This window comes from Miniopterus schreibersii (genome assembly GCF_964146895.1).
Source record: "Miniopterus schreibersii genome assembly, chromosome: 17".
Classification (NCBI taxonomy): Eukaryota; Metazoa; Chordata; class Mammalia; order Chiroptera; family Miniopteridae; genus Miniopterus; species Miniopterus schreibersii.
Genome location: NC_138117.1, coordinates 17,357,075 through 17,380,391, shown reverse-complemented (window position 1 = coordinate 17,380,391; position 23,317 = coordinate 17,357,075). Strand labels below are relative to the sequence as shown.

Here is a 23,317-nt window from a genome sequence, read left to right as displayed (position 1 = left end):
TGAATTTCTCTACTGGGGTTCAGGTCCTTGGAGGTGTCACAGAGAAGGTGCTGTAGTCGGGGATGTGATGGCTGCAGGGATTAATGTAAAAGAAGGCGATGTTCTCACCTACCTGGACCAACACGGAGGCCTGAGTAAGGAGAGGGTTTTGTTCTGCGGGTAATACCTGCAAGATTCAGTCTCTGTGTTGTCCCAGCTAGAGGCTCCTCAACGGAACAGAAATATTCTACTTATGTATATTAAATCATTAATATTTCATGACCTGTCTTATCCTAATTGGATGATTTTGCTACTGTATTTGGATGGGTCATTCAAACAAAACTAGGATTTTTCTCCTCGCCTGAGAGATGGGAGCTGGGAACTATGCCCACGATAAATTCCAGGCATATTAAGAAAGATCTGGGTGGACACTCGCGCTGAACTGCTGCAAGCGAGCGTCCTTACTACTAACTGCAAACGGCCCACGGCCCGCGGCTTTCCGCCGGTGAGCGGACGGCGGCGCCGGGCTGCCGGGAGGGGCTGAGCGCGCGGGCGAGGTGGGCGCGCGGGGCTGAGCCCCCAGCCCCCCGACCGGCTGCGAGCGGGGAGGGCAGGGAGCGGCCGCGTGCGGGGCGAGCGCGCCGCCCGCGCCCCCGCCCCCGCCCGCGCCCCGCGCCCGCCGCGCCCCCGCCGCGTCCCGCCTGGCTGAGCGCCGGGGTCCCGGGAGCGCCGCGCCGCGCCGCGCGGAAAAGTAGCCCCGGGGCAGAGCGCGGCGCGGCGGGCGGAGCGCGGGCGGGGGGCCGAGAGCCTGCGCAGTGCTGCGGCGCCCGCGACCCTGACAGCCGGAGGGGACCCGGGGACGCGCCGGGCATCGCTCCCCACGGCGACCTCTGGACCTCTCCGCGCGCCTCCGAGAGCCAGAGGTGAGCTGGGGCTTTGGAGAGGCGGTCCTTGGGAGGTAGGGCATTGCACCCCAGGTCTCTGGTCCCGAGGATCTCAGAGCCGCAGTCCGAAGACCTCTCCACCGGGGGACAATGCCTAGGAGAGGGAGGGGGCATCTCAGGAGCTAGGGAAAGGGAGCGAGAGCTCGCCCCCCCCCCCCCCGGCACTTCCCTAGGGTGACAGCTGGAGGGTCCTCGTACCCCGCCGCGGGGGCCGGGCGGCCGTGGTGGGCAACCGTGGGTCCCGCGCCCCCGGCGCCGCCGGCCTCCGCGCGCTGACCCGGGCGCGCGCCAAGTTTGCCTCCCCGCGTCCAGCGCCTTCTCCCGTTCCCGCCGCCCAGCAGGTGCCGCCGTTCCTCTCGCTCCACCTGCCACCGCCCAACCATGGAGCCCCCGGTTCAGATCTTCCGCGGGGATCCGGGCCCCACCTGCGGCCCGGGCACCTGCCTGCTCCCCAACGGCAGCGGCTGGGGCCCCGGCTGGGCCGAGCCCGACAGCAACAGCAGCGGGGGCCCCGAGGACGCGCCGCTGGAGCCCGTGCACATCTCCCCGGCCATCCCGGTCATCATCACCGCCGTCTACTCCTTGGTGTTCGTCGTGGGCTTGGTGGGCAACTCCCTGGTCATGTTCGTGATCATCCGGTGAGCGGAGGGTCCGGGCGCGTCGGTGGACAGAGCCGGGAGGGGGGTCGGGGCCTGCCGCCGGGACCCGCGCTGGGAGCCGGCCGGGCGGTGGGGACCCTCGACCCTTTGCGCAGGTCCCGGGGGGGGGTCTCAGAGGCTGGCCACTTAGACGTGAACGACTTCCTGGGAGAGTTTTCGGTGGGGGGCTGCGAGGTTCACACAGGGCGAGTCCCAGCGGCCAGAGGCTCCTGAGGATGCGGGGTGCCCCGGTTCCCCCAGCCCCCTCTGAAAACTGTGGGCAGGGTGAGTACCAGGGTGTGGAACAAGTCCCGCGTCTCCCGGGGAGGGAGCTAGTCCCTTGCCCGGCCTTCCGCCTGGGCGCCTGTGCCAGTGCGCAGCACTTCGCTCTGCTCTTTGAAAGTATTTCTTCAGATAAAAATCAGATCCACCTGATAAACTCTAGATAATCCAGCATTTCCTCCATTCATCCGATTAGTGTTATGTGTTATGAAGCGAAAACCAATATACTGTTGAAGGTCGTTGGTATCCATACCCGAGCCTTTTTTTAGCACTGAAATGCGATTTGTTCAGAATATCAGTGACTTTTGTAAGTAAGTGGTCTCGTATTTACCCTCTAAAGAATGTGCGGGTTGTGGAGGTTTTCCAAAATCGCTTTGTTGTTTATTTTCCACCGTGAGAATGTGAAGGTTTTATTTTATTGTTCTTTTGCGGGATTATGTTGAATTCAACTTCTAGTAATAAATATCCAGCTATCCACACAATGCTAATTTTCTGGTAAGTGAAGGTAAGCTTATTTTGGCCTCTCTCACCAGAGAAAAAGGGGGGCCGGGAATCCCAGCTTTGTTCCGGCCGCCCTTTGAGATGTGTGCATTTCACCTGGGGAGACTTAATGCTCTGCAGATGCACCTTTGGGAGTGAATGAGAAGCTTACGTTGCTTTGAGAAGCTCCTGTGAAATAAAATGTCCAAGTCACTGTGTAGGGGCATTGAAAAAATGAACTCATCTCTTCTTTTTATTCTGACTTTAGTTTTAAAACAGGCGTTGTATTTATCATGAACTTTAAGGTCAGTATCTACAGCAGCAGAAGTGTGATTCTCTTGGGAAATCATTGTCCTAGAGATGACTTTTATTATTATTTTTTATTTGGCTTGGGAATGTCAGGTCTATTATCCCCATCCGTGCTCCAGAACTAAAAACCGTCATTTAAGTCTCCAAATACATTAGAAAGCTCATTTTACCTACAATTAGTGTCTGTAGCTTGGTACCCTTGGTTTCCATAATTGCTTCTTGCATTTTACAGGAATTCTATCAGTGATGAGTAGAGACTACAGAAGGGGGGAATATTTTAAAAGCAAAATGTTTTTCCAAGTCATTAGTAATTTCAGGGCTGCTTTCCGTTAGAGAGACGATTATAGTAACTAGAAGTAAAGACAGCTATATTCTATATTATAATTCAAAAATTTAAAAGATCTTTGGTACAGAGGCTGCTGTTTTGTAATAAAAGATTGTTGCACAAAAAGAAGAGGCTAAGAAAAAACCCAACTGTGTTCCTACTCATAGTTAAGTGCTTGAGTAAAACAGGTACAGCTTGTTGCCATTTGAATGAGCACCGGAAGTTTTTCCTTGAGAAGAGCTTCTCAGCTGCTCCACAACTTTTTATATGTTCCTGAAGACTAGGATTAAAAACAATGAAAAATCCTAAAATATGTGCGAAGACAATGGGGAACATTAGACACGTCAGAAAGGAAAAAGAATCGCTGTAGATCAGGATATACACTATGTCTAGGGCTAAATTTGTTAGACGGATAAAATCAGCTAAAAATACAAAAGGAGTTCTACAGTTCACATAAAAACATCCTCCATCCTTCCACCTCCTTCTGAAAGACTTACAGATTAAGTTCGATAATAAATGAAAAGTGAGGAGTTCCACTGTCATCCCGGAATGCTAATCTATTGACGTGACCGTTCTTTTTCTTCTAAACCTCGGAAGAAAAATCGGTGGACTTGGGTTTAATTGGCTCAGGTGAAGAAAGGGCTGAAGACGGGAGAGGGTGGCATCGAGAGGGCCCTGGGATGCTCATCAGAACTGAGAGCAGAACCCGAGTGTGGATTCAAATGCGGCTTTTATAGTTGATATTGAGGGCTGAGCATTGCTTGAAAAGGTGGAGGCTCACTTTTAGGAAGAACACTGTTTTAATACACATGTAAAAGGGTCCTGGTATAGTTCAGTCATCTGGAAACTCATTCTGGAGGTGGAATTTGGAGGCTCGAATGGTGGGGCAGGTGCCAGTTTAATATGGCCAACTGAAACCTGGGGAGAAAGTCAGGACTGCTGACTGTGTTTGGACCTGCCTTACAAATTCAAGTTTCAATTGTTTTCACCATTTAATGTGTACCATCTGTCATGATCCCCGAATATTAGGGCGCATTACCTTTCACTGTGGAAACCTTAAAATCTGTGCATTCCAGCCACCCCTCCCTCCAGGCTTGAGGGTGTGTGGCCCTGGGGTGGGAAGTTCTTCCTCAGCTTTTGATCCACACTGTTGGGTCCTGCCAACACTGTGTGCCCCTAGGTGTGACACTCAGCATCCAAACCTCATATTTCCTTTATACACACTCCTGCCCACACCCAGGACCTTGCCAGGTAGCCCCACCTCTAACATCTTAAACATCCATTCTCCCACTCATTACAACTCCCCCCCCCCCACAGCAGTATCCTCCCTTAGCAAACATAATTAAAATTTAATGAACACTTAATATATGCCAGGCTGGTAAAGCTACCTACTTCTCGTGAATTGTTTTATTTAATCTTCACAGCCATAGGTATATTACCACGACCATTGAACAGATGATGAACCTAAGGCAAAGAAAGATTAGATAAACTAAGGCCACACCTTGCTAACTTGTGGGGCTAGAATGATGCCAGCAGCCTGGCCCCAGGCCCTGTGCTTTTACGCATTCTGCTCTTCTTTCTCCACTACATCACTTCTACAGACCTTGGGATACCTTCTTACCTGGCAATCCCTCCTTTTCTCCCAGACTATTGCTTCTTTTCTTACCTAGCCTAGACCCCAGGAGCCATAACTTCAGCCTCTCTAGATAATATACTTGACTGCCGTGCCTATCTGCCATTTTTCCACTGTCTTCCATCAAACCTTAATCCTGGTTCAAGCCAGTAACCTATCTTCCTTGTTCCTATACCCAGCTAGCTTAATGCTGCTGAATAAAATCAATTTTATCTTTGTCAGGGCCATACCACTGCTTTCAAGTGTATCTGACTCCAATTCTGCGGAGTTTTTCTGTGTCGCTCTCCTATTTTCCAGAAGGAATCCATTCCCTTTACCATTTCCCATTTTAAAAAACTAACTTAATTGGTGCTAATTCCCAAGCCATATCCCCCCTGACCATATTCCCCACTGTGATACCAGCGTCCGGCTGCTAGGAATGCTCCTCTTGCCTACATGTATTGGCAACAAGTAATTGGACTCACACTTCAGATGCTCACGTTAGGCTGGTTATCGCTTGATTTCTGTGGAGTTTTGGCATGCTTGGCCAATCTTACATTCCTCACTTTCTCCGAAAGCATCCTATTCCTGAGTTCCTTCCACATCCTTTGGGTTTCTCTTTAGTCTCCATCACAGGCTCCTCTTCCTCTTATGTTTCATAAATATTTTCCAGAACCTTCTTAGCTCTCTTTGGTTCTCACTTGGCATATTCTCTGTATTAGTCAGACTTCCACTAGAGAAGCAGAACCTGTAGGGGATGCACATGTTAAGAGATTTATTGCAAGGAATTGGCAATATTAAATCATTGTGGGGCTGGTGAGGCAAGTCTAGAACTCATAGGGCAGGAATCAAGAAAGGCAGGCTGCCTTCCCCAGGTGGAATTTTGTCTTTCTCAGGGAAACCTCAGTTTTGCTCTTAAGGCCTTTCAACTGTTTAGATCAGGCCCGCCAGATTATCTAGGATAATGTCCCTTGTTTAAAGTCAACTGATTGTGGACTTTAACCACATCTACAAAACACCTCTACAGCAACACCTAGGTGAGTGTTTGACTGAATATTTGGGGAGCGTAGCCTAGCCAAGATGGCACATCAAACTGACCATCACAGTCTCAGTGGTATCCATTCCTCTGGCCATAACATTCAGGGAAATTCTGACCAATCTTAAATCCATGAATCTGTCTCCCAGGCATTCATACCTAGCAGCAGATTCAGTTGGCCTCCTTCCTTCTGGATGGCTCTATATGATTATCTTGCAGGTACCTCAGGTTTCTAGAGAATCTGCCTGAATTAATGTGCAACAGCTGCTGTAACAAAGTATCGCAGACTAGGTGGCTTTAACAACAGGCATTTATTTTTTTCATACCCCTGGAGGCTAGAAGTCCAAAAAGGTGTTGGCAGGATTGGTTTCTTCTGAGGCCTCTCCTTGGCTTGCAGGTGGCTGTTTTCTCCCTGTGTCTTCACATGGTCTTCCATCTGTGTGTGTCTGTGTCCAGCATCCCCTTCTTACAAGGACACCAGTCATAATGGATTAGGGCACATATTAAGCCCCCATCTTACCTCATTCTACCTCAATAAAGGCCCTATCTTCCAATGCAGTCACATTCCGAGGAATGGGGCTTAGGATTTGAACACATGAATTTGGGGCGAGGGAAACAATTCAGCCCTAAACACTGCCTGCTCCCTTTCTGTTCTACTTAAGAAAACACTCTCCTCAAGCTCTAATTTTCATGATAATTATGCATATATGTTCTTTTTTCATGTAAAGAAAAGCTTTGCCTGGCTCAGTCTGGGCCTCATGGTTGAACCTGTGCCAGTCTGTCCGAAACTGTGTGTCTGTAACCAAGCTGGGGCAGTGCGGGAGGAATGGGGCGACCCAGGCGGAGTGCCCGCTGCAGTGCCTGCCTCTTTCCCTTCCCAGCTGTCTTATCCTTCTCCTCGAGTGCTCATTGTAATGACCGCAGTTTACGGAGCATATTCCATACTCTCCCAAATATCAGCGTACCCCACCTTAGATAATACTGCCAGGCTGCACCTAGGGAGGCACTAGAGAAAAGGCAGGGGTGTGTTGGTGTAATTAGCCATGTGCCGCTCCCCATTATCTGGCATTAGTCTTACCTTAGACTTTGGTTAAAAAAAAAAGGCCTCCTTTATCCTGAATTCTCTCTTGGATTCAATATTAAACATTTCCTGTAAAGCAAGGATAGCAAAGATAACTTCAGAAATTATTTACAAAAGGGCCTACCTGGCATTTCTCAAAGTAATTTTATCATTTGACAAGCTCTGAAAAGAGAGAATTGATTTTACAGCAAGTATTTATGTGGATTAGCTAAAGGGAATTATTTTCCCCTCTGAGGGGCATGTGATTGCAGATGAAGCCCAAATCTTTGTGGAACTATTTCAGAGATGAGAGACTAAACAGTCCCCCCCAAGACCCCCAAAAAAAGGAAAACAGAAAAAAAAGAAAAGAATTTTGTGATTAGTATAGAGCTCCTAAACCCTAACAGACTCCAGGCAAAATTGTAGTCTCTAAGGTTACTTCTTGGTTATGTTGATTTTACCAGATGACAGTTTTTCCTGGTGCCTGTCTTCGTGTTAGCTCCAGAAGCAACTTATCTCTCCCTGGGGATGATATAGCTCCTCTCCATTAATCATTCAGCTTCATCTTTGAGCAACAGTATCTTTATGTGAACTGTGCAGTTCTCACTCCTTTTCTCCATATTAATTTATGAATACACTCAATTGTTACCTCGGGTGGCTCTGTGCTCAGCTAAAAACCTAAAATTGTGTGGCTGCAAGTCAGGCTTAGACCTGTATTAACAAAATATGGTTTCAGAATAACATTTATTTATTCCTCAACAGAAAATCAACCAATGGATTTTTTTTGTTTGTTTCTTTCTTTGAAGGGGGTGTTGGCCTAAGATTTAGATAAGGAAAACGTATGTAAGAAGAATAAATTTTAAGAGTAGGGATAATATTGTAAAAGTCTTGCTGACCAAGCAAGTCAGAATCTACATAAAATATAAGAAAACATAAAACATGTGATGAGTTGGGAGATTCCAAAGGAATTGGTCTGTAGGTGGGCAAGAAAGCCATCAGATTAAGAATGGCTACAGCTATGAGCATTTAGAGATCAGCTGTAACAATAAGAACAATTTTCTGAACTCCTGTTGAGCTCATTAACTTATTATTAACTCATTTAACTGCACAACAATACTCTGTGCTTTGCGATGCCGCTTTCCACGTAGTGAAGGGCTCACTTCCTCCGACAGGACAGAGCAGGAGGGTAACTGTGCCTCTTCTCTGCCCTCACCCTGTAGCCTACCTTAGCTAGGTCAGTTTTCAGTATAAAAATGGAAAAACAATTTAAGATACTTACATACCTATCCAGATGGCTGTACAGTAGGAAATAACACTTCAGCCATTTGAGGTCTGTAGTTTTCCACTAGGTGTTATTGGCCATTATAAACACGCTGTATGCACAGTTGAATGTACTTGAACATTGTTCTGGGAGTCAGGGCCCTGATTACAGAGCAGGATGAACAGTCATTGGGGTGCTGGCTATTCCAGGGAAATCATTACTTTGACATTCGCCTTCTTCCCCTATCCCCACCACTGCCCTGCAGGGGGTGTGATGCTAGTCAAGTCCACCACTGTGGCCGTGTGTCACTACCTGCCAGGTGACTGCAGCCTCCACAGTCACGGGACTCAGGGACACACTCCATTTTCCTCAGTTCTCTTTATAGCTTTTGCTCTTTGCATAGGAGAGTAATTCTGGGGAACCGAAGGGGCCTATGGGAATATGACTCCTTTAGAATACTACAGACTGAGGCCATTTCAAAGTCAGATCATTGAGAAACAATAACTGAATTTCTCTTCTTTTTCTAAAATTAATCAGCTACTTCCCTTTAGGAAAGAACCATAATTTCAATAGTAACAGATAGCAAATTAATTTCAAGATAAACTGAAGGTATCTGCAGGATTTAGTGAAGCAAACTACTTATGTTTTCAAATTAATTCTTTTGAGAATTCACATCAGTACAGCTATCATTATTTTTGATCATTTTAAACATAAAATGTAGAAGGCTATGTGTCTGGAAAACACTGGCAGGGAAATGAGTAAATCGTATTGCGAGCAATGCAGGGACAAGAGTGCCAACGCTTGTCTCTCACTAGGCCAGTCTTCCACGTTGGTTAAAAGGATTGCATTTCTCAGGGGCTGCAAAACCCTCCCCCTACTGAGTTTGGTGTTTGGAAGATCTTCAGATTCCCAGTGCACCTCCAGCACTGTAAGTTAAAGGCAGGCTTGTAGGTTTTTGTTTTCATTAGTTGGAGCTGTAGTTTGATGGCTACTCAGAAGGCTCAGATTTTACTTCCCGTTGTCTCAGGAATTTGTGGTTTCAGGCAGTTCACTTTCTTTTTCTTTACTCAGTTTCCTCACCTGAAGATGGGTACTTCCTTTCAAAAAACTCAAACACAGTAATGTCCATGGCAGCATTTGTCCGCCGTGGGGCAGCTGCTAGGGTTTTAGGTCAGTGTTACCTTCTGGACCATGCCCTGCGTCATCTCAAATGTTGTCAACCTTCATGACACATATGCAACCACACTAATCAGAACGCTTTTCAGTCTTTAGCTGGTGGAGGTGGCAGAATCCTCAGAATCACATTATTTCTCTGATAAAATTTCTCACTCCTTAAGCAGCTTTGGAATGACAATCCTGAATTCCTTTACTTCTTAGCTATGGAGTCTGAGAGCCCGTGAGAATCATCTTCAGAAAAAATGGGGGCATTGGTATCTTATGGGGCTGTGATACAGGTTATTTGGACTGCAGTAGATAATTAATAATAACAGTAACAATAATAACAATAGCGGGAGCAGCACTGATGACATCAAGGGCTGGCATTCACTGAGCAGTTATCAAGTACCAGGTCCCATGCTAAGTAATGGTGCTTTGCCATCAGGATTAGGGATCTATCATGCTGTCAGGAAGCTAAAAGGAGCTGCTGATTAATGAATCATGATTTAAATTAAAAAAGCAACACTTGGCAATAGCAAGACATCTTCTACCTGCATGTTGTCTGAGAACAGCAAGCACAGGGAAAGGACAAGAAGCCCTGAGACCGCTGTCAGAAGCGCAGCCTTTCTCCCACTGGTGCCTCATTTCTTGGGTTGCTAGTGTCACACTTCCCCAGGAACTCTGCCCTGGTTCCTGGGACCTCGGCAGATAACTTTGTTCCCTCTGCCATCACACAGGCGTGTCTGGTTGCCAATTGAAAAGCCACGCCTTAATTCTCTGGAAAGAGAACTACACTAGGAAGGCCTTGAGCAGTTTTAACTCCTGGAGAACCCTCTGCCACGTGGCCTCATGGCTGGTGCTGTCAGTTCCCTAGTTGACCCCGCTTTTGGCCTGCCCACCGCCTCTCCTGGTGCACGGCACTGTTGTTTCAGGTTTGTCACGTTGTCAGGTTTAGTGAGGACAGCCCACAGACTTTGCTCTTTTAGTGCCATATGCTCCTGTGGCGTGTATGCTAAAAAGTGCAACCACTTGCTGCCAGCCCACCTCCAGCTTCTCCACATAAGCCCCCAGTTCCCACCCAGATGGTGCCATTTTGCTTGAAATGCTTACGAACTTCTGTAAAGCAGTGTGGATGAAATGGAAGATAATTTTACACCCTATCATAGTAAGAAAGCTTTCTCTTTTGTCCCAACAGTGGACATACAGTGACCGAGAGGATTAACTACTGTTTCGTTTTGGTAAAATACAAACAATACCCAACAGCTCAACCAGTCTAGTGTAGTGTGTAAGACTGTCAATACATATCTGCTGAACCCGCTGTTTATTTATTACTTTTAATTATACCTGTTTAGCTCTCCTTCTGTGGCATTGTAGGGTCATAAGCACGTGTCTTTCAGAAACATGGAGAGAGGCCTTGCTCTCCTGCCCCTTCCAGACCCTCCCACTGAGCCTCTGCTAACACTAGAGAAATTGCTTACCCGAGTCTAACCTTCTTCAGCTATACTGGGGAAAAGACATAAATCCTCAGGGTAAACTTGAAGGGTAGTTGTTGTGAGAATCAAATAAGATACACGGAAGTCAAAATACTGAGTTTTGTGCTGTGGAGAGGTAAGAATGCAGGAGCGGGGATCAAACATCTGGGTTTGAATTCCTGCCATGCCCTTTATAACTATATTACTTTGAGAAATATACAGAAAAGGGAATTTTGCAGCGGCTTCCACCCACATAAGAGAGGAAAGAGGAGTTGGGAACGTAAAATAAATTAGACATATTCTCCAGACTATGTGCATGCCACTAATTATTTCAGGAACTATATGAAATAGGCATTCTATTCCCCATTTTATACTTGGGAAACTGCAGCTCAGGGTTCTTAGGGACCTCTCCAAAGTCTGTCAGTTGGAAGGAAAATGACCAGATCACAAGTCTACTTAATCATGTAAGGCAGAGAAGATCAGTCTAACTTTATAGAGAAAGAAGAGAATGTCAGGGAAGCAATGTGAGAGTAGAAGTTAAAGATACTGCCTGCTAGAATCTTTGCTAGTGTTAGGGATTTGGGGGGAGAAAGTTGAAAGGGTAAGAGGTCAGCTTGTAAGATACATTTTTCAAACATAAAACCATATTTTTAAGAAGACAGTGTCTGAAGAGATAGCATTTCAGCCCCGCTCATTAGAAATATTTGGCTCTGTCTCAGTGAATGTACTTGCTTAGTTATCTCTGCCTTTATAAAACCTATTCTCTGAGCCTTGGCCTTGCACATGTAATTGCTTTCTAAAGCTTATGGGATATTTAAAAATATTTGAGTAAAAACTGTGAGACAAAGTATACTTTTAAATAAGCTCCTCACTCTCTGGATTAAAGCACTGTTTAGTCAACAGGGCATCAAAATGGAAAACAAAAGATATTGACTCTAGTTCCAGTCCCTATAATGCCTTCATTCAAGTGCTAACAAATATGTTTCTTAATAAGAAGAAGGCAAGAGGAGACTGGGGGGGGGGGGCGTGGTGGGGAGCATCGAGAGGCTGAGAGTCAGGCTATCCATTGCCTTTATCTCATGTATTGCCATTTTGGTTTTATTAACCTTATTTAACAGGAACTGAAATGCAGAAAAGTCTTATACTGAATTCAGACTCAGGACTATTTGACTTTACATTAGACCCTTTCCAAGGGGAGCCAAGACTGTTCTATCATTTCGTGGTAAAAGAAATTTCTCATGTGGCAAATTTATGTCTTGGATGACACCAACACAGTGATCAATGAACACCATTGATATTGATTATACAGTCAAAGCAGAAGCGGTTTTCCATAAGACAGAGCCCTTTAAATGACCTTTAATAAAAGTCATGACCATAACATTGAGAAAGCCCAGCTCCTTGAAGGTTCACAGAGCATGGCTGAATTAATTGTGATAAATTCTACAAATCTGAAGTGTATAGAAAGTCATTAACATATGGATTCTCCCGACATATGTTAGTATTTGGCCTCCAGAAACCTGCTGATACAGTTTGGAACATTTCAGGCCTTATAGATCCCCGAAGAAACATTCTAGGTAAAAGAATTCTCTTAATTCAGTTTTAGTTGAAAATGGAATTGTTCTAAACTTCATGTTACAATGAAAAGCATAATTTGTGCTTAAAGGCAATCTTTCTGACATACTTTTAAATTCTCTTCCCTCATTTGGAAGGTGGAACAAATTATGTGCTTGAAAACTCACTCAAATGGGAGTAAAAAGCAGAATTCTTTCTCACCTACTGTACCATTTTGTGCTATGACATGCATAAGGGAAGAACTCAGTCTGCTTTGATTACCTAAAGCATTGAAAATGAAAAAACTAGTACACAGTGGCAGACAAAAATCAACAAACTTAGCTGCATTTTAGCCAGTGAATTTGAAAAGACCTGTATTATATGCAAGTCTGTTGAAAAGATCTATACTATGTATATTATCTATTTATCCATGCTGTTTTCTTTACCTGTTAATTTTTTGTTTAAATATATTTTTGCACAAAGCACTAGAATAAAAGCTAAAGTTAGAGATTTTTGGCCATTTTTATATTACCCTTAAAGTTTAGAATAATTCTTTTACTAATATTGGACACTCAATAAATATCTAAAGAATAAGTGCGTGAAAGCAAAATCAGTAACCCAGAAGCTTCCACAAACAGATTTACCTCATGGATTTGACATGAAGATGGAAGGAAACGATCTCGTTTCTTGTCTTTTAGATACACTAAGATGAAGACGGCGACCAACATTTATATATTTAACCTGGCTTTGGCTGATGCTTTAGTGACTACAACCATGCCCTTCCAGAGCACAGTATATCTGATGAATTCCTGGCCGTTTGGGGACGTGCTGTGCAAGATAGTCATTTCCATTGACTACTACAACATGTTTACCAGCATATTCACCTTGACCATGATGAGCGTGGACCGATACATTGCTGTGTGCCACCCCGTCAAGGCGTTGGACTTTCGCACGCCCTTGAAGGCAAAGATCATCAATATCTGTATTTGGCTCCTGTCTTCATCTGTTGGCATATCCGCAATTGTCCTTGGAGGAACCAAAGTCAGGGAAGGTAAGGGTGGGCATTTCCATTTAATTTTTTAAAACATGACTTCTAATGAAACAAACTCTTAACTTGGGAGTGATTAGAATACACATCTAGTGGAAAAGTCAAAAGACAATGGAAATATAATGCCTGAACCCATGCAAGATGAGAAATAAAGCAATTCTGGGTTCCTTTCCATATTTAAACACGAGATGAGGTAATGGTATTACCTGAACACAGAACCCAGCCTATCTCCTGTTTCGGACGCGCTATCAGAATCTGGAGAAGCGAGGGTGAAGGTAAGGAACCACAGGCCTGTGCAGTTTTGAAACACGATTCCATTGTATTCTGGCAATTCTGAGATATACCACCTCGCTCCTCATCTTTCTCCCTAAAAAGGGCCTGAACAACATCTCATACACGAAAAGGTGGTGAGCTCGATTCCTGGTCAGGGACATACCTACGTTGTGGGTTTGATCCCCGGTAAGGAGGCAAACTATCAATGTTTCTCTTTCTCTCTCACTCTTTCTCTCCCTCCCTACCTTACCCTCTCTCTCAAAAAAACAATTTTTAAAAAAATCAATCAATAAAAACATCCTCAGTTGAGGATACAAACAAAATTTTTAAAAAAGGGCTCCTGAATCATTAGAGACATATTGCTCTTTATGCTCTTTTCCTTAGGGGCCAATCTCCACATCACTGTCCTAACAGCTACATTTGGCTGTAGGCCATTGAAAATCAGGTTCACAGATGGATGCCAGCAGATGACCAGACCACTAAATTGTGGACATGTTAGTTCTCACCCCATGCCAACAGGAGACTCGATGTTTTGCCTGTATTTCTTAGGACAGTGGGTCTCACCCTGGGCTGCACACTGGAGCCACCTGGGTACTTTAGAAAATACTGCTTCCCGGGTCCGCCCTTGAGGGCCTGGTTTAACCGGCCTGAGGCACAGTCAGGATATCAAGATTGGTAAGCTCTTCCCCGGCTGGCCCTGACCTGCCGCCAAGGTGAGAACTACTCTTCTAGGAGTTCTGCTTTACTAGTAAAAGATAAAAGAGTAAAAACAGATTTGGTCTTAACAGAAACTCGGGAAAGGGGAGTAAAACAATCATTTTGGACTTTATAAATGTTATTTACTGCCTTAGCAGGTGTCTAAATACTCCAGTATATTAGGGAGGTTTGATACCTGTGAGGACAGATAATTGAATATGTGCAGCAGGGACTTTCCAGGTCGTGGTGAAAGGATAGGTGCTAAAATCATAGCTTATCTAAAATCATAGCTTATCTAAACTCATAGCTTAGCTTTAGGTGCTAAAATCATAGCTTATTAAAAAATGTGCATGGTACACATTTTTTTACTGGAGCATACATTTCTTTCTTCTGAAACTATAAAATGAATTTCCAGCTTAGCCACTGCAGGCGTTAAACTATAATACTTGGTAAAATTTAAGAGATGCCGAACTTTATCAGAGAAGTGTTTTTGACTATGATTAATTGCATACAGGATTTTTTCCTTCAGAGAGAACAAATGGAAATAAAATTGCAAGAAACTCTGAGCCTTAGGTGTTCATGTATCATAACTTGGATTTAAGAGGAGATGCTGCATATACATTATGAGGCTGAGAGAATAGGATAAATAATAATAAAAAAAGATAGATGATTTTTCCTAGAGCAAAGACAGAACTGATTTTTATATTTTATGTTATGCTTGTGGACTTAACCACTACACTCCTCTAATCACTGAGAGAAAATGACATCCTAGAAGAAATGGATATCAATTAGGTTTTTGAAAGAGGAAATGAAGATAGATGTGGGTTTTCCAGGAAGGAGTTGCTGTAGATGAATGTGTGCAGATGCAATGAAAGGGAAGACCCACCAGTGTAGGCAGAAGATTAATTTGTGCAGCAAATAGAGGAGAAAGTTGGAAAATATTAAAGTAGTCTTGTAGGAGGGCTCCATTCTTTCTTTGTGTCTTTATTTTTTGAAGCAGATTTTGTTCACGTGATAAGAGATTGTCTCTGGACCATCCAGAGTGCTCATTTTGGAGTGTTGCATTACTCTGCAGGGCAAGAGTCTTGGATGACCAAGAGGAGTGTTTAGATCAATTCTATGCACTGAATCAGAGCTGAATGGTGTCAGTAGTTCATAGTGGAGAATGCTCACTGAAAGGAATCAGACACTAATTACATTAAAACACATCCACCTGAACAAGAAATCTCAGTTAATGCACCTGAGTTTACAGTATTTCTTTTTGGTTAAGAGCACAGCTTTTGGAAGCAAACTGCCTGGGATTGAATCCTGATTTCACCATTTATGGGCAGTGTCACTTTGGAGACATTATTTAGACCACAATTTCCTCATCTGCAAAATAGGGGTAATAATAGTGCCTATCTCCTAGGGTGTTTTACAGATCTAATGAGTCAGTGCGTGGAAAGCTGGTAACGCAGAGTCCAGTGAGCCCTCAAAAAATGTTAGCTACTAGCATCATCATCTGACATCATGAATGAACAGGTCCTGCCTGATTGCTTATCAACATCTGTAGGGTATTCATTCAGTATTGAGGGCTCTTGGGTATTAGAAGACAAGGTAGGGGGGTGCAGGAGGTGGCCTATCGACGTCTCTCTCTCATTGATGTTTCTATCTCTCTATCCCTCACCCTTCCTTCCTGTCTAAGATCAATAAAACATATTTTAAAAAATGGGCAAAGGACCTAAATAGACACTTCTCCAAAGCAGACATACAGATGGCCAAGAATCATATGAAAAAGTGCTCAAAGTAAAAAAAATGTACCCAAGTTAAACATCAGCCCTTATGGTGCTTTGCTGATCTTAGAAGGTACTATTTTATAATAACTACTGTAATCAGTTTGTATTTTTAAAGGTTTCCATGTGATATTCATTTGTTCATTTATTTCACAACCTGTTCTCCTGAAGTGCCATATGTTTCTGCCACCCTGTGTAGCAGGGATTAAATACTGAATATGGCAGGCTGGATACCTATCCTAAAGTAGTTTACATCTGGATGGAGAGAAGAACCTTAAGGAAGGTAACACGTTATTACAGAAGAGCCTCTGTCATTATATAATGACAAAAGTAGGGTGAATATAACATAGAAATAATATAAATTGCACGGGAGAGGACTATTCAAATGGATTGACGTCTATATAAATGTCTCTGAAGTGACGTTTAAGCTGAGGCCAATCACAATAAAGAGACAATGTTGGAAGACACAAAAGTTAAGCAGAAAGAAAAAAATAAAACACAGAAAACAAAAACGTTCTCTACCTTCAGGAAAGCTAGATTCGACAGACAAATCAAACCCCTGGTAAAATATCCCTTTTCTTTTTTTAACTGTCCTTTATTAGCAACATCTCAGAAAGTAATCCTGAATATTTCTATATAGCCTACACCCAAACCATATACGGATTTGGTTTCCCAATCATTATTACAAAGCAAAAACTATGATATTTTGAGATGCTTCTTTTCAAAATAGTATTTTCTTTTTTTATTTTTCAATTACAGTTTACTTTCAATATTATTTTACATTGGTTTCAGGTATACAGCATAGTGGTTAGACAATCATATCAGGGTAAAATATTTTTTAAACTCAGATTTTTGCAATGTGCCGCCCATCAAAAGTTGCTTAATAACTACTTTTTTTTTTTCTGATAATAGTGATGATTTTTTTAAAAATTATCTTAACTCTTCTTAGTCCTATAAACACTAAAGCAAAAATTAAAAGAGAAGCTGGTTTGTTCTAATAGCAACAGTATTTTGGACAATGATTTTTGTAGAGACTCAACAATTACAAGTGATTCTGGGAGCTTTTATTTATTACTGAGAGGCTTGATCTGGTATTTAGTTGATTATATTCTCTGTATTTTAAAGTATATGGAATTGAAACTATAAGAAGATACATTTTGTTTTACTGAGGGATATTTGGTTAAGATCACATTAAAATGTTTTAGAAAAACATTACTAATAGAACTGATTCCTTATTTATACATATGCTTGTGCTGTTTTTGAAGCAGATTTTCCAACATCAGAAGAAAATATTTTCATTATACTCAGTATTGCTCATGATTACTTTATCCGCAAGGAAGGATCAGGACAGAAAGTCTTGCCTGCCCTGTGCTAGATGATTACTCAGAGGCAAGAAGAAAAAGTGTGGGCCGGTTGATGCTTGGGGAGGAGGGGGGCCCTGGAGGGTTGAGTGGATCCCCAATGAAAGCATTATGAAAGGTACTTATCCTGGGCTTCTGCTCTTTCTGGTCTCTGTTCTTTCTAATATTAAGGTCACTCAAAAAAACAAACAAAAAAACTCTCCATCAAAGAGAAGCAGAACAAATAAGGCGGTTTTCTAGGTTATCACAAAAAAATTTGTTTTGTCTGTTACATAGTCAATGTTGGTAAAAATAAAAGGTGTCAGATCTATGAATTTCCTTGATGACGATGATGATTCTTTTCTTTGTCTTCCTGCCCCTTTTTCTTCTTGTCCAGAGGTTGACTCATGTTTCAGCCATGCCCTGATCACAAGGATCACCACGGGCTCCATTCAATCCTAATACCTGGGCCATACGTAGACAACTTGCATGTACATTTTTACTTATCTACATAATGGGCTCTTGGAAGCCAGTTAATGTTTTAGGACAAGTTGGCTTTTTAAAAAAAATTAAATGGTTAGATTTGCAACATTTAGTCACTTATTACAAATAGTTTTTATTGCCAGAGCCTTGGATCTGGGATAATGGGTAATAAGCTGGAATGCAAGTAAGTGCTCATGCTATACATTAACAATTTGGCTGCTCTGAAAGTCGTCAGTGTCAAACCAGTGTCCACAACCAGGTAAGTCGTATTGACAGCTGATTTAATCTATGCTGTGGTTTAGTGCCTGCTACCAATAAGTGGTAACTTTCTGGGTTCCTCGTTTCACGCGCAAAAATAGGATGGGGATCTGCTAGGTGATCTGCTTCAGGTCACCATTGTCTTTGCAAACCCAAAGTCCTGAAGTTCACACTTACAGCACTGTGCAGCCTCGGTGACAGTACATTTCCTCCCGTGCATTGGTGCGTTTTGTTCCCTTCTTGCAGACGTGGGTGTCATCGAGTGCTCCCTGCAGTTCCCGGATGAGGATTACTCCTGGTGGGACCTCTTCTTGAAGATCTGCGTCTTCGTGTTCGCCTTCGTGATCCCCGTGGTCATCATCGTCATCTGCTACACCCTGATGATCCTGCGCCTGAAGAGCGTGCGGCTGCTCTCGGGCTCGCGGGAGAAGGACCGCAACCTGCGGCGCATCACCAGGCTGGTGCTGGTGGTGGTGGCCGTCTTCGTCGTCTGCTGGACGCCCATCCACATTTTCATTCTCGCCGAGGCTCTGGGGAGCACCTCGCACAGCACGGCCGCCCTCTCCAGCTACTACTTCTGCATCGCCTTAGGCTACACCAACAGCAGCCTGAACCCCGTTCTCTATGCCTTTCTCGACGAGAACTTCAAGCGGTGCTTCAGGGACTTCTGCTTTCCCATCAAGATGAAGACGGAGCGGCCGAGCAGCAGCAGAGCCAGGAACACGGTGCAGGACCCCGCTTACCTGAGGGACGGCGAGGGGCTGAACAAGCCCGTATGACTAGTCGTGGAGATGTCCTCTTACAGCTCTCTGGGAAGGGAAGGGTTCAGTGACCTGGGTTTAACTCAGATCACCACTGCCGTCTGAGACGCAGGTGTAGAATTTCTTGCAGACTCTCAGCAACCTCATGGCCTGCAGCCGTCCATGAGGCTGCAATTAGCAACCCAGGTGGACCGAAGCATCCAGGCTGGAGGGATTGAGTGCGAAAGATCCCAGCAAGCAAACGCAACCCTCAGTGGGGCCAGGAAGCAAGGCTGGCCTCCAGTTCCTTGATGAACACGCCACAAGCCTCTCCTTCTGGTTACCTAAGATTTAGCTCCGGACTTAGCTGCTGTGGCCTTCCTGTGCCGTTCGGTTTCTAAAGCTCTGTTTAGAAATCCAAGGAAAAAAACAGAATATTGGCTCCAGAGCTTAGTGGGCATCCAATCCAGATGCTTAACATTGACGGCGACAAGCTCAGCAAGAGCGACCACCGTTTCCAGGGCCCATGCCCAGCTCGCTTTATGTTCCGTGGACACGCACGCATTTCATGTGCCTGTGTGGTGAGGATTCTACCTTAAGTCTGACTTGGACTCACACCTGAAATGTCTGATGTTCATATATAGTAGAAAATTCTCTTGATATTTAAACATGTGAAAGATGGTTTCCAATATGGTTTAATTTCTGGAAGAACTGTATTTTTAGCATGCAATTCAGATAAATAATCTCATGATAAAGCATGTCCTGATGTTAAGAAACATAAAGTGGTTTAAATATCACCAAAAGTCTATATAGGTCCATCTGTAAATAATAGTATATGTGTAAACAAGGAATGAGTTTGCCTTCCAGCCAGGCAGTTTCTTGAGGGCCTGTTAATAATTCCCCCTAGTTCTTTAGAGTTGATGCTGCAACATAAGCTTCTCCCTGGGAATCAGTCGAAGGTGCCATCTCTTTGTGACTCCCTGAGCACCAGTGGGTCCTTTGTAGTGCCCATAACTCCTGTGTTAATGAATCACAAAATATTTAACTCACTCCCAGGCTGTAGCCTTTGCAGAATCTAGTTATATGCAACATCCCTTTATGAATATATAACTATTACCATATTCTCTCTATTTGTTAAAGAAGGGCATTTTGCTCGTGTAAATGTCAAGATATTATTCTGTGACTTTCAGTAGAAAGTAGAACTGTTCTTAACTTTGAGCTGAATGAGGACATTATGTCACTCACGGTGCTTGGACATACCTCGCGCTGTGTTCTGTGAAGAGCGTACCTGAGAGGATAATGCCAAGAGCATCACATTTAGGGTAATTTTGCTAAAACTTCCAGATGATATATAAATTCCCCCTTCCTTTTCCTGAAACGTATGTTTTCAGAAGTAATGGCTCTTTCTGTAATTTGCCTGGGCAGAAAAGGGGATAATTTTAAAATAACACTCATCTTTTCTTTAGCCTGTATGTTATGTTATTAGGACAGCGCCCTCTGAAATTTAATTGGAAAATCAAAGGTATAGTTCTCTGTAACTCTACACATCACTACTCCTGTAAGTTCTGTCCACTGTGTGCGTTCTCTCTCATGTATACACACTTTTTGGATTGAAGGTTTTATATGTGGCTTCAGAGTTTTAATATGATGATGTTTGTCAGTTAGTCAATTCCAGATTTTCATGGTACCTAGTACATGGCAGCAAGGTGGGGTTTTTCATGATGAAAACGCAGAGCGCTTTTGAACATTTCTTAAATTGTATTGATTTTCCTTAGGTGTTCTTGGAGTCTTAGAAATAAAAATAGATAGAAATGGGTTAAATATTGGTTGGCATTCACCCCACGGTTAAAAATCTTGGATCTCATATAGGAAGGATATCTACATAGCAAGTAATTTCAGAAATAAACCCTACTGAAGTGGGAGATACAGAAACCTATTTGTAACAGTAAAGCCCAGGAGATTTTCTTGAAGGATTCTTACATAGTGCAAAACTCTTAACAGATATAAAATCACGGAGCGAACTTACAGTAATTCGTTCTCTTTGGATTAGTGCCGCACATGCCTTCGTAGCATCAGCTGCCATCATTAGAGCCTGAGCTTTAGCCTGATTATCTCCCGTGTCCTCATGTCTAAGTTTGCAGCCCAAGGAGAGGGGAGTAGCTCTAAGTGCCCATGAGTGGTGTTTAAGCTTCTCCATTGCGGTTCACACCAACTTCCCCAAACTGAAAGAGGAGGGAGGATGGCTGTGTCCCATTAGGGCACTGCATTAAGAAGGATAAACTGAGTCATGAAAACTAGGAAAAGTACCACTTACTCAAATGTGTTTCTTCAATAAAGGTGCGTATGTGCACAAGCCTGTGTGTGCATGCGTGAATGTGGGCTAGTGTGGACGCGTGTCTCTCTGTGCACGGTCATGAAGCAGTGGTCATGCTGCGATTCCTTCATCATTCCATGCAATGCATTTGTCCAAGCCCAACTGTCTCTCAGACATGTCCCATCTCTTGATGCTCCTGTTCTGCCTTCAGAGCAAGGAGGGCACTTCTCACTGTGTCTCTTTGGGACTAGAACTACATGTATCCTTGAGTTAACTCTCTATATGAACTCCATCTTCCAACCTGGGTAACAACTTCTGGAAGATAGAATCTAGTGAGGAGTCAGAAAATATTCAGAGAAATGAAACAAATATGCAAGAGGCATGCAGGTGAAAAAAAAAATCACATAATTCTGCCTGGCCAGTGTGGCTCAGCAGTTGAGCATCGACCTATGATCCAGGAGACTGAGGTTTGATTCCCAGTCACATGCCCGGGTTGAGGGCTTGATCCCCAGTAGGAGCCATGCAGGAGGCAGCTGATCAATGATTCTCATCATTGATGTTCTTATCTCTCTCTCCCCCTCTCTTTTCCTCTCTTTGAAATCAATAAAGATATATTTAAAAAACAAACAAAACCCATAACTCTAACTAGAGGGGGAGTATTAATGTCTCAGACTACTCTTAGAAACCTAGGAGCATCCCCTACGCGAAGAGTTTAAGTAGGTAAAAACTCCAGGCTTTATACTAAAAAAGGAAGCATAGTTTGGAAAATAGTTTTGAAAAAAGCAAAGAATATTCAAGTAAACCTTAAGGAAATTGCTCCAGTCTATGATGCATTACTGAGAAATAAAAGTTCTTAAATTCATATAACCATTATCAGACAATTTATAGGTATTTTATCTAGTGTTGGGACATAGTAAGATGAATTACTGACATAAAAGAAATACATTGGTTGGATTTAAATTAGAGCTTTTTAAGGAGAAAACTGTGAAAGTTTGTATGTCCACTAAAGAAGATTTATTTTCTAAGCAAAAGCCATTTGGGAAATTCAGCATAAATATAAAAATCTCATCCCTAAGGCAATTTTATTCTCTGCAACAAAAGTATATTCATATGTCCTTTACTATGATGTTTATTATTTATAGCTTGTATTTTTAGAAGGTGATAATTATACATTGTATATATGATTGTGTGCCTTGCAATAAAATAAAAATTGTACTGCTAAAAATCAGAGCAGAGAATTACTGTGGTAAATAATTTATTCTTTAATGCCTGAAATGATGCTGCACTTAAGCAAGAAAAATATTGTTTCTTAAAACTATATACAATTTCTTTAACTTTCCATTCATGACAGTGCTGTGGGTGGTTAATGGAAGGACCAAAACATGCAGGACAAAGCAGCAGAATATACATTCTTTTCAAGTGTACATGGAACATTTTTGAGGATAGACAACATGTTAGGCCACAAGACAAGTCTCAATCAATTTAAGATTAAAATCATATCAAGCATATGATTTTCCTTTTGCAAAGAAACTATGCTTAAATTAAAATCTGTGTGACCTAAGGGAAGAATTAAATTCAGAAACTCTAACCTCACAATATTGAGTTGTCTGTCAATGTCTGGTTAGATCTGTATCAGATAACTTGGTAACTGTTAAATCAAAATCCAGATTGATTGTCTGGGCTAGAATTCAAAGGGGTTTTGTTGAGTCCAAGGTTTGCATTCTTGGACACAAAACATTTTCTTAATAACATCATCATCCAGGAGAAAGCAATCTTCTTTTTCTGAGAAAAGCTTTCTTTGGAGAAATCTTGTTTGTTGTTAAAGGCCTAAGCCCACTAAATGATTTAAATGACTATCTGCTGAGAGATTTTTTCCCCCCCAAATTGTTTTCCTTTAAATGTGCTTTCCTGTATTATATACAGCCCTGAAACAAAGATTTGTTTTGCCCAGAAAAAAATGTATAATGAACTACATCACTATAATAAAGAAACTGTTAGTTTTGGCATCGCCAACAAGCCACAGCAATTTTAGGTTTTTGCTGTTCAATTAAACTTCATTTCATCTTAAACTCCATGCAGTCTCAAGCGCACTTTACGTATAGAAACAGTTGCATACTGAACTCCTTAGTGGCAAGGAACAAACTTAATGTTGTGTAAAGGACAAAGTTAATAAGTATATGGATGTTAGAATGTAGTTTTGTGACTAGTCCATGGGAAATCATAAGCAGTTACCCACACCCTAAGATATTTGAATGTGGAGTTATACTTCCAGAAAGGCCTTGCTTAGTT

At 43.0% G+C, this 23,317-nt stretch overlaps 1 protein-coding gene across 1 annotated transcript; it reads left to right on the top strand.

Annotated features, from left to right (window-relative positions):
* The first annotated feature begins 1,086 nt into the window (after window positions 1–1,086).
* On the top strand, window positions 1,087–22,248 carry OPRK1 (opioid receptor kappa 1). Its single transcript, XM_081116415.1, has 3 exons — window positions 1,087–1,561; window positions 12,803–13,155; window positions 18,221–22,248. The coding sequence occupies exons 1-3, from the start codon at window positions 1,305–1,307 to the stop codon at window positions 18,751–18,753; spliced, it is 1,143 nt and encodes a 380-aa protein (XP_080972541.1). The 5' UTR covers window positions 1,087–1,304; the 3' UTR covers window positions 18,754–22,248.
* The last annotated feature ends 1,069 nt before the right edge of the window (window positions 22,249–23,317 follow it).

What these genes read in the sequence shown, in the direction of transcription:
- OPRK1 (XM_081116415.1), top strand. Translation starts at nt 1,305, where the DNA reads ATGGAGCCCCCGGTTCAGATCTTCCGCGGGGATCCGGGCCCCACCTGC. An exon ending in GTCATGTTCGTGATCATCCG is followed by an intron (nt 1,562 to 12,802) that starts GTGAGCGGAGGG and finishes CTTGTCTTTTAG; the next exon opens with ATACACTAAGATGAAGACGG. An exon ending in AGGAACCAAAGTCAGGGAAG is followed by an intron (nt 13,156 to 18,220) that starts GTAAGGGTGGGC and finishes CCCTTCTTGCAG; the next exon opens with ACGTGGGTGTCATCGAGTGC.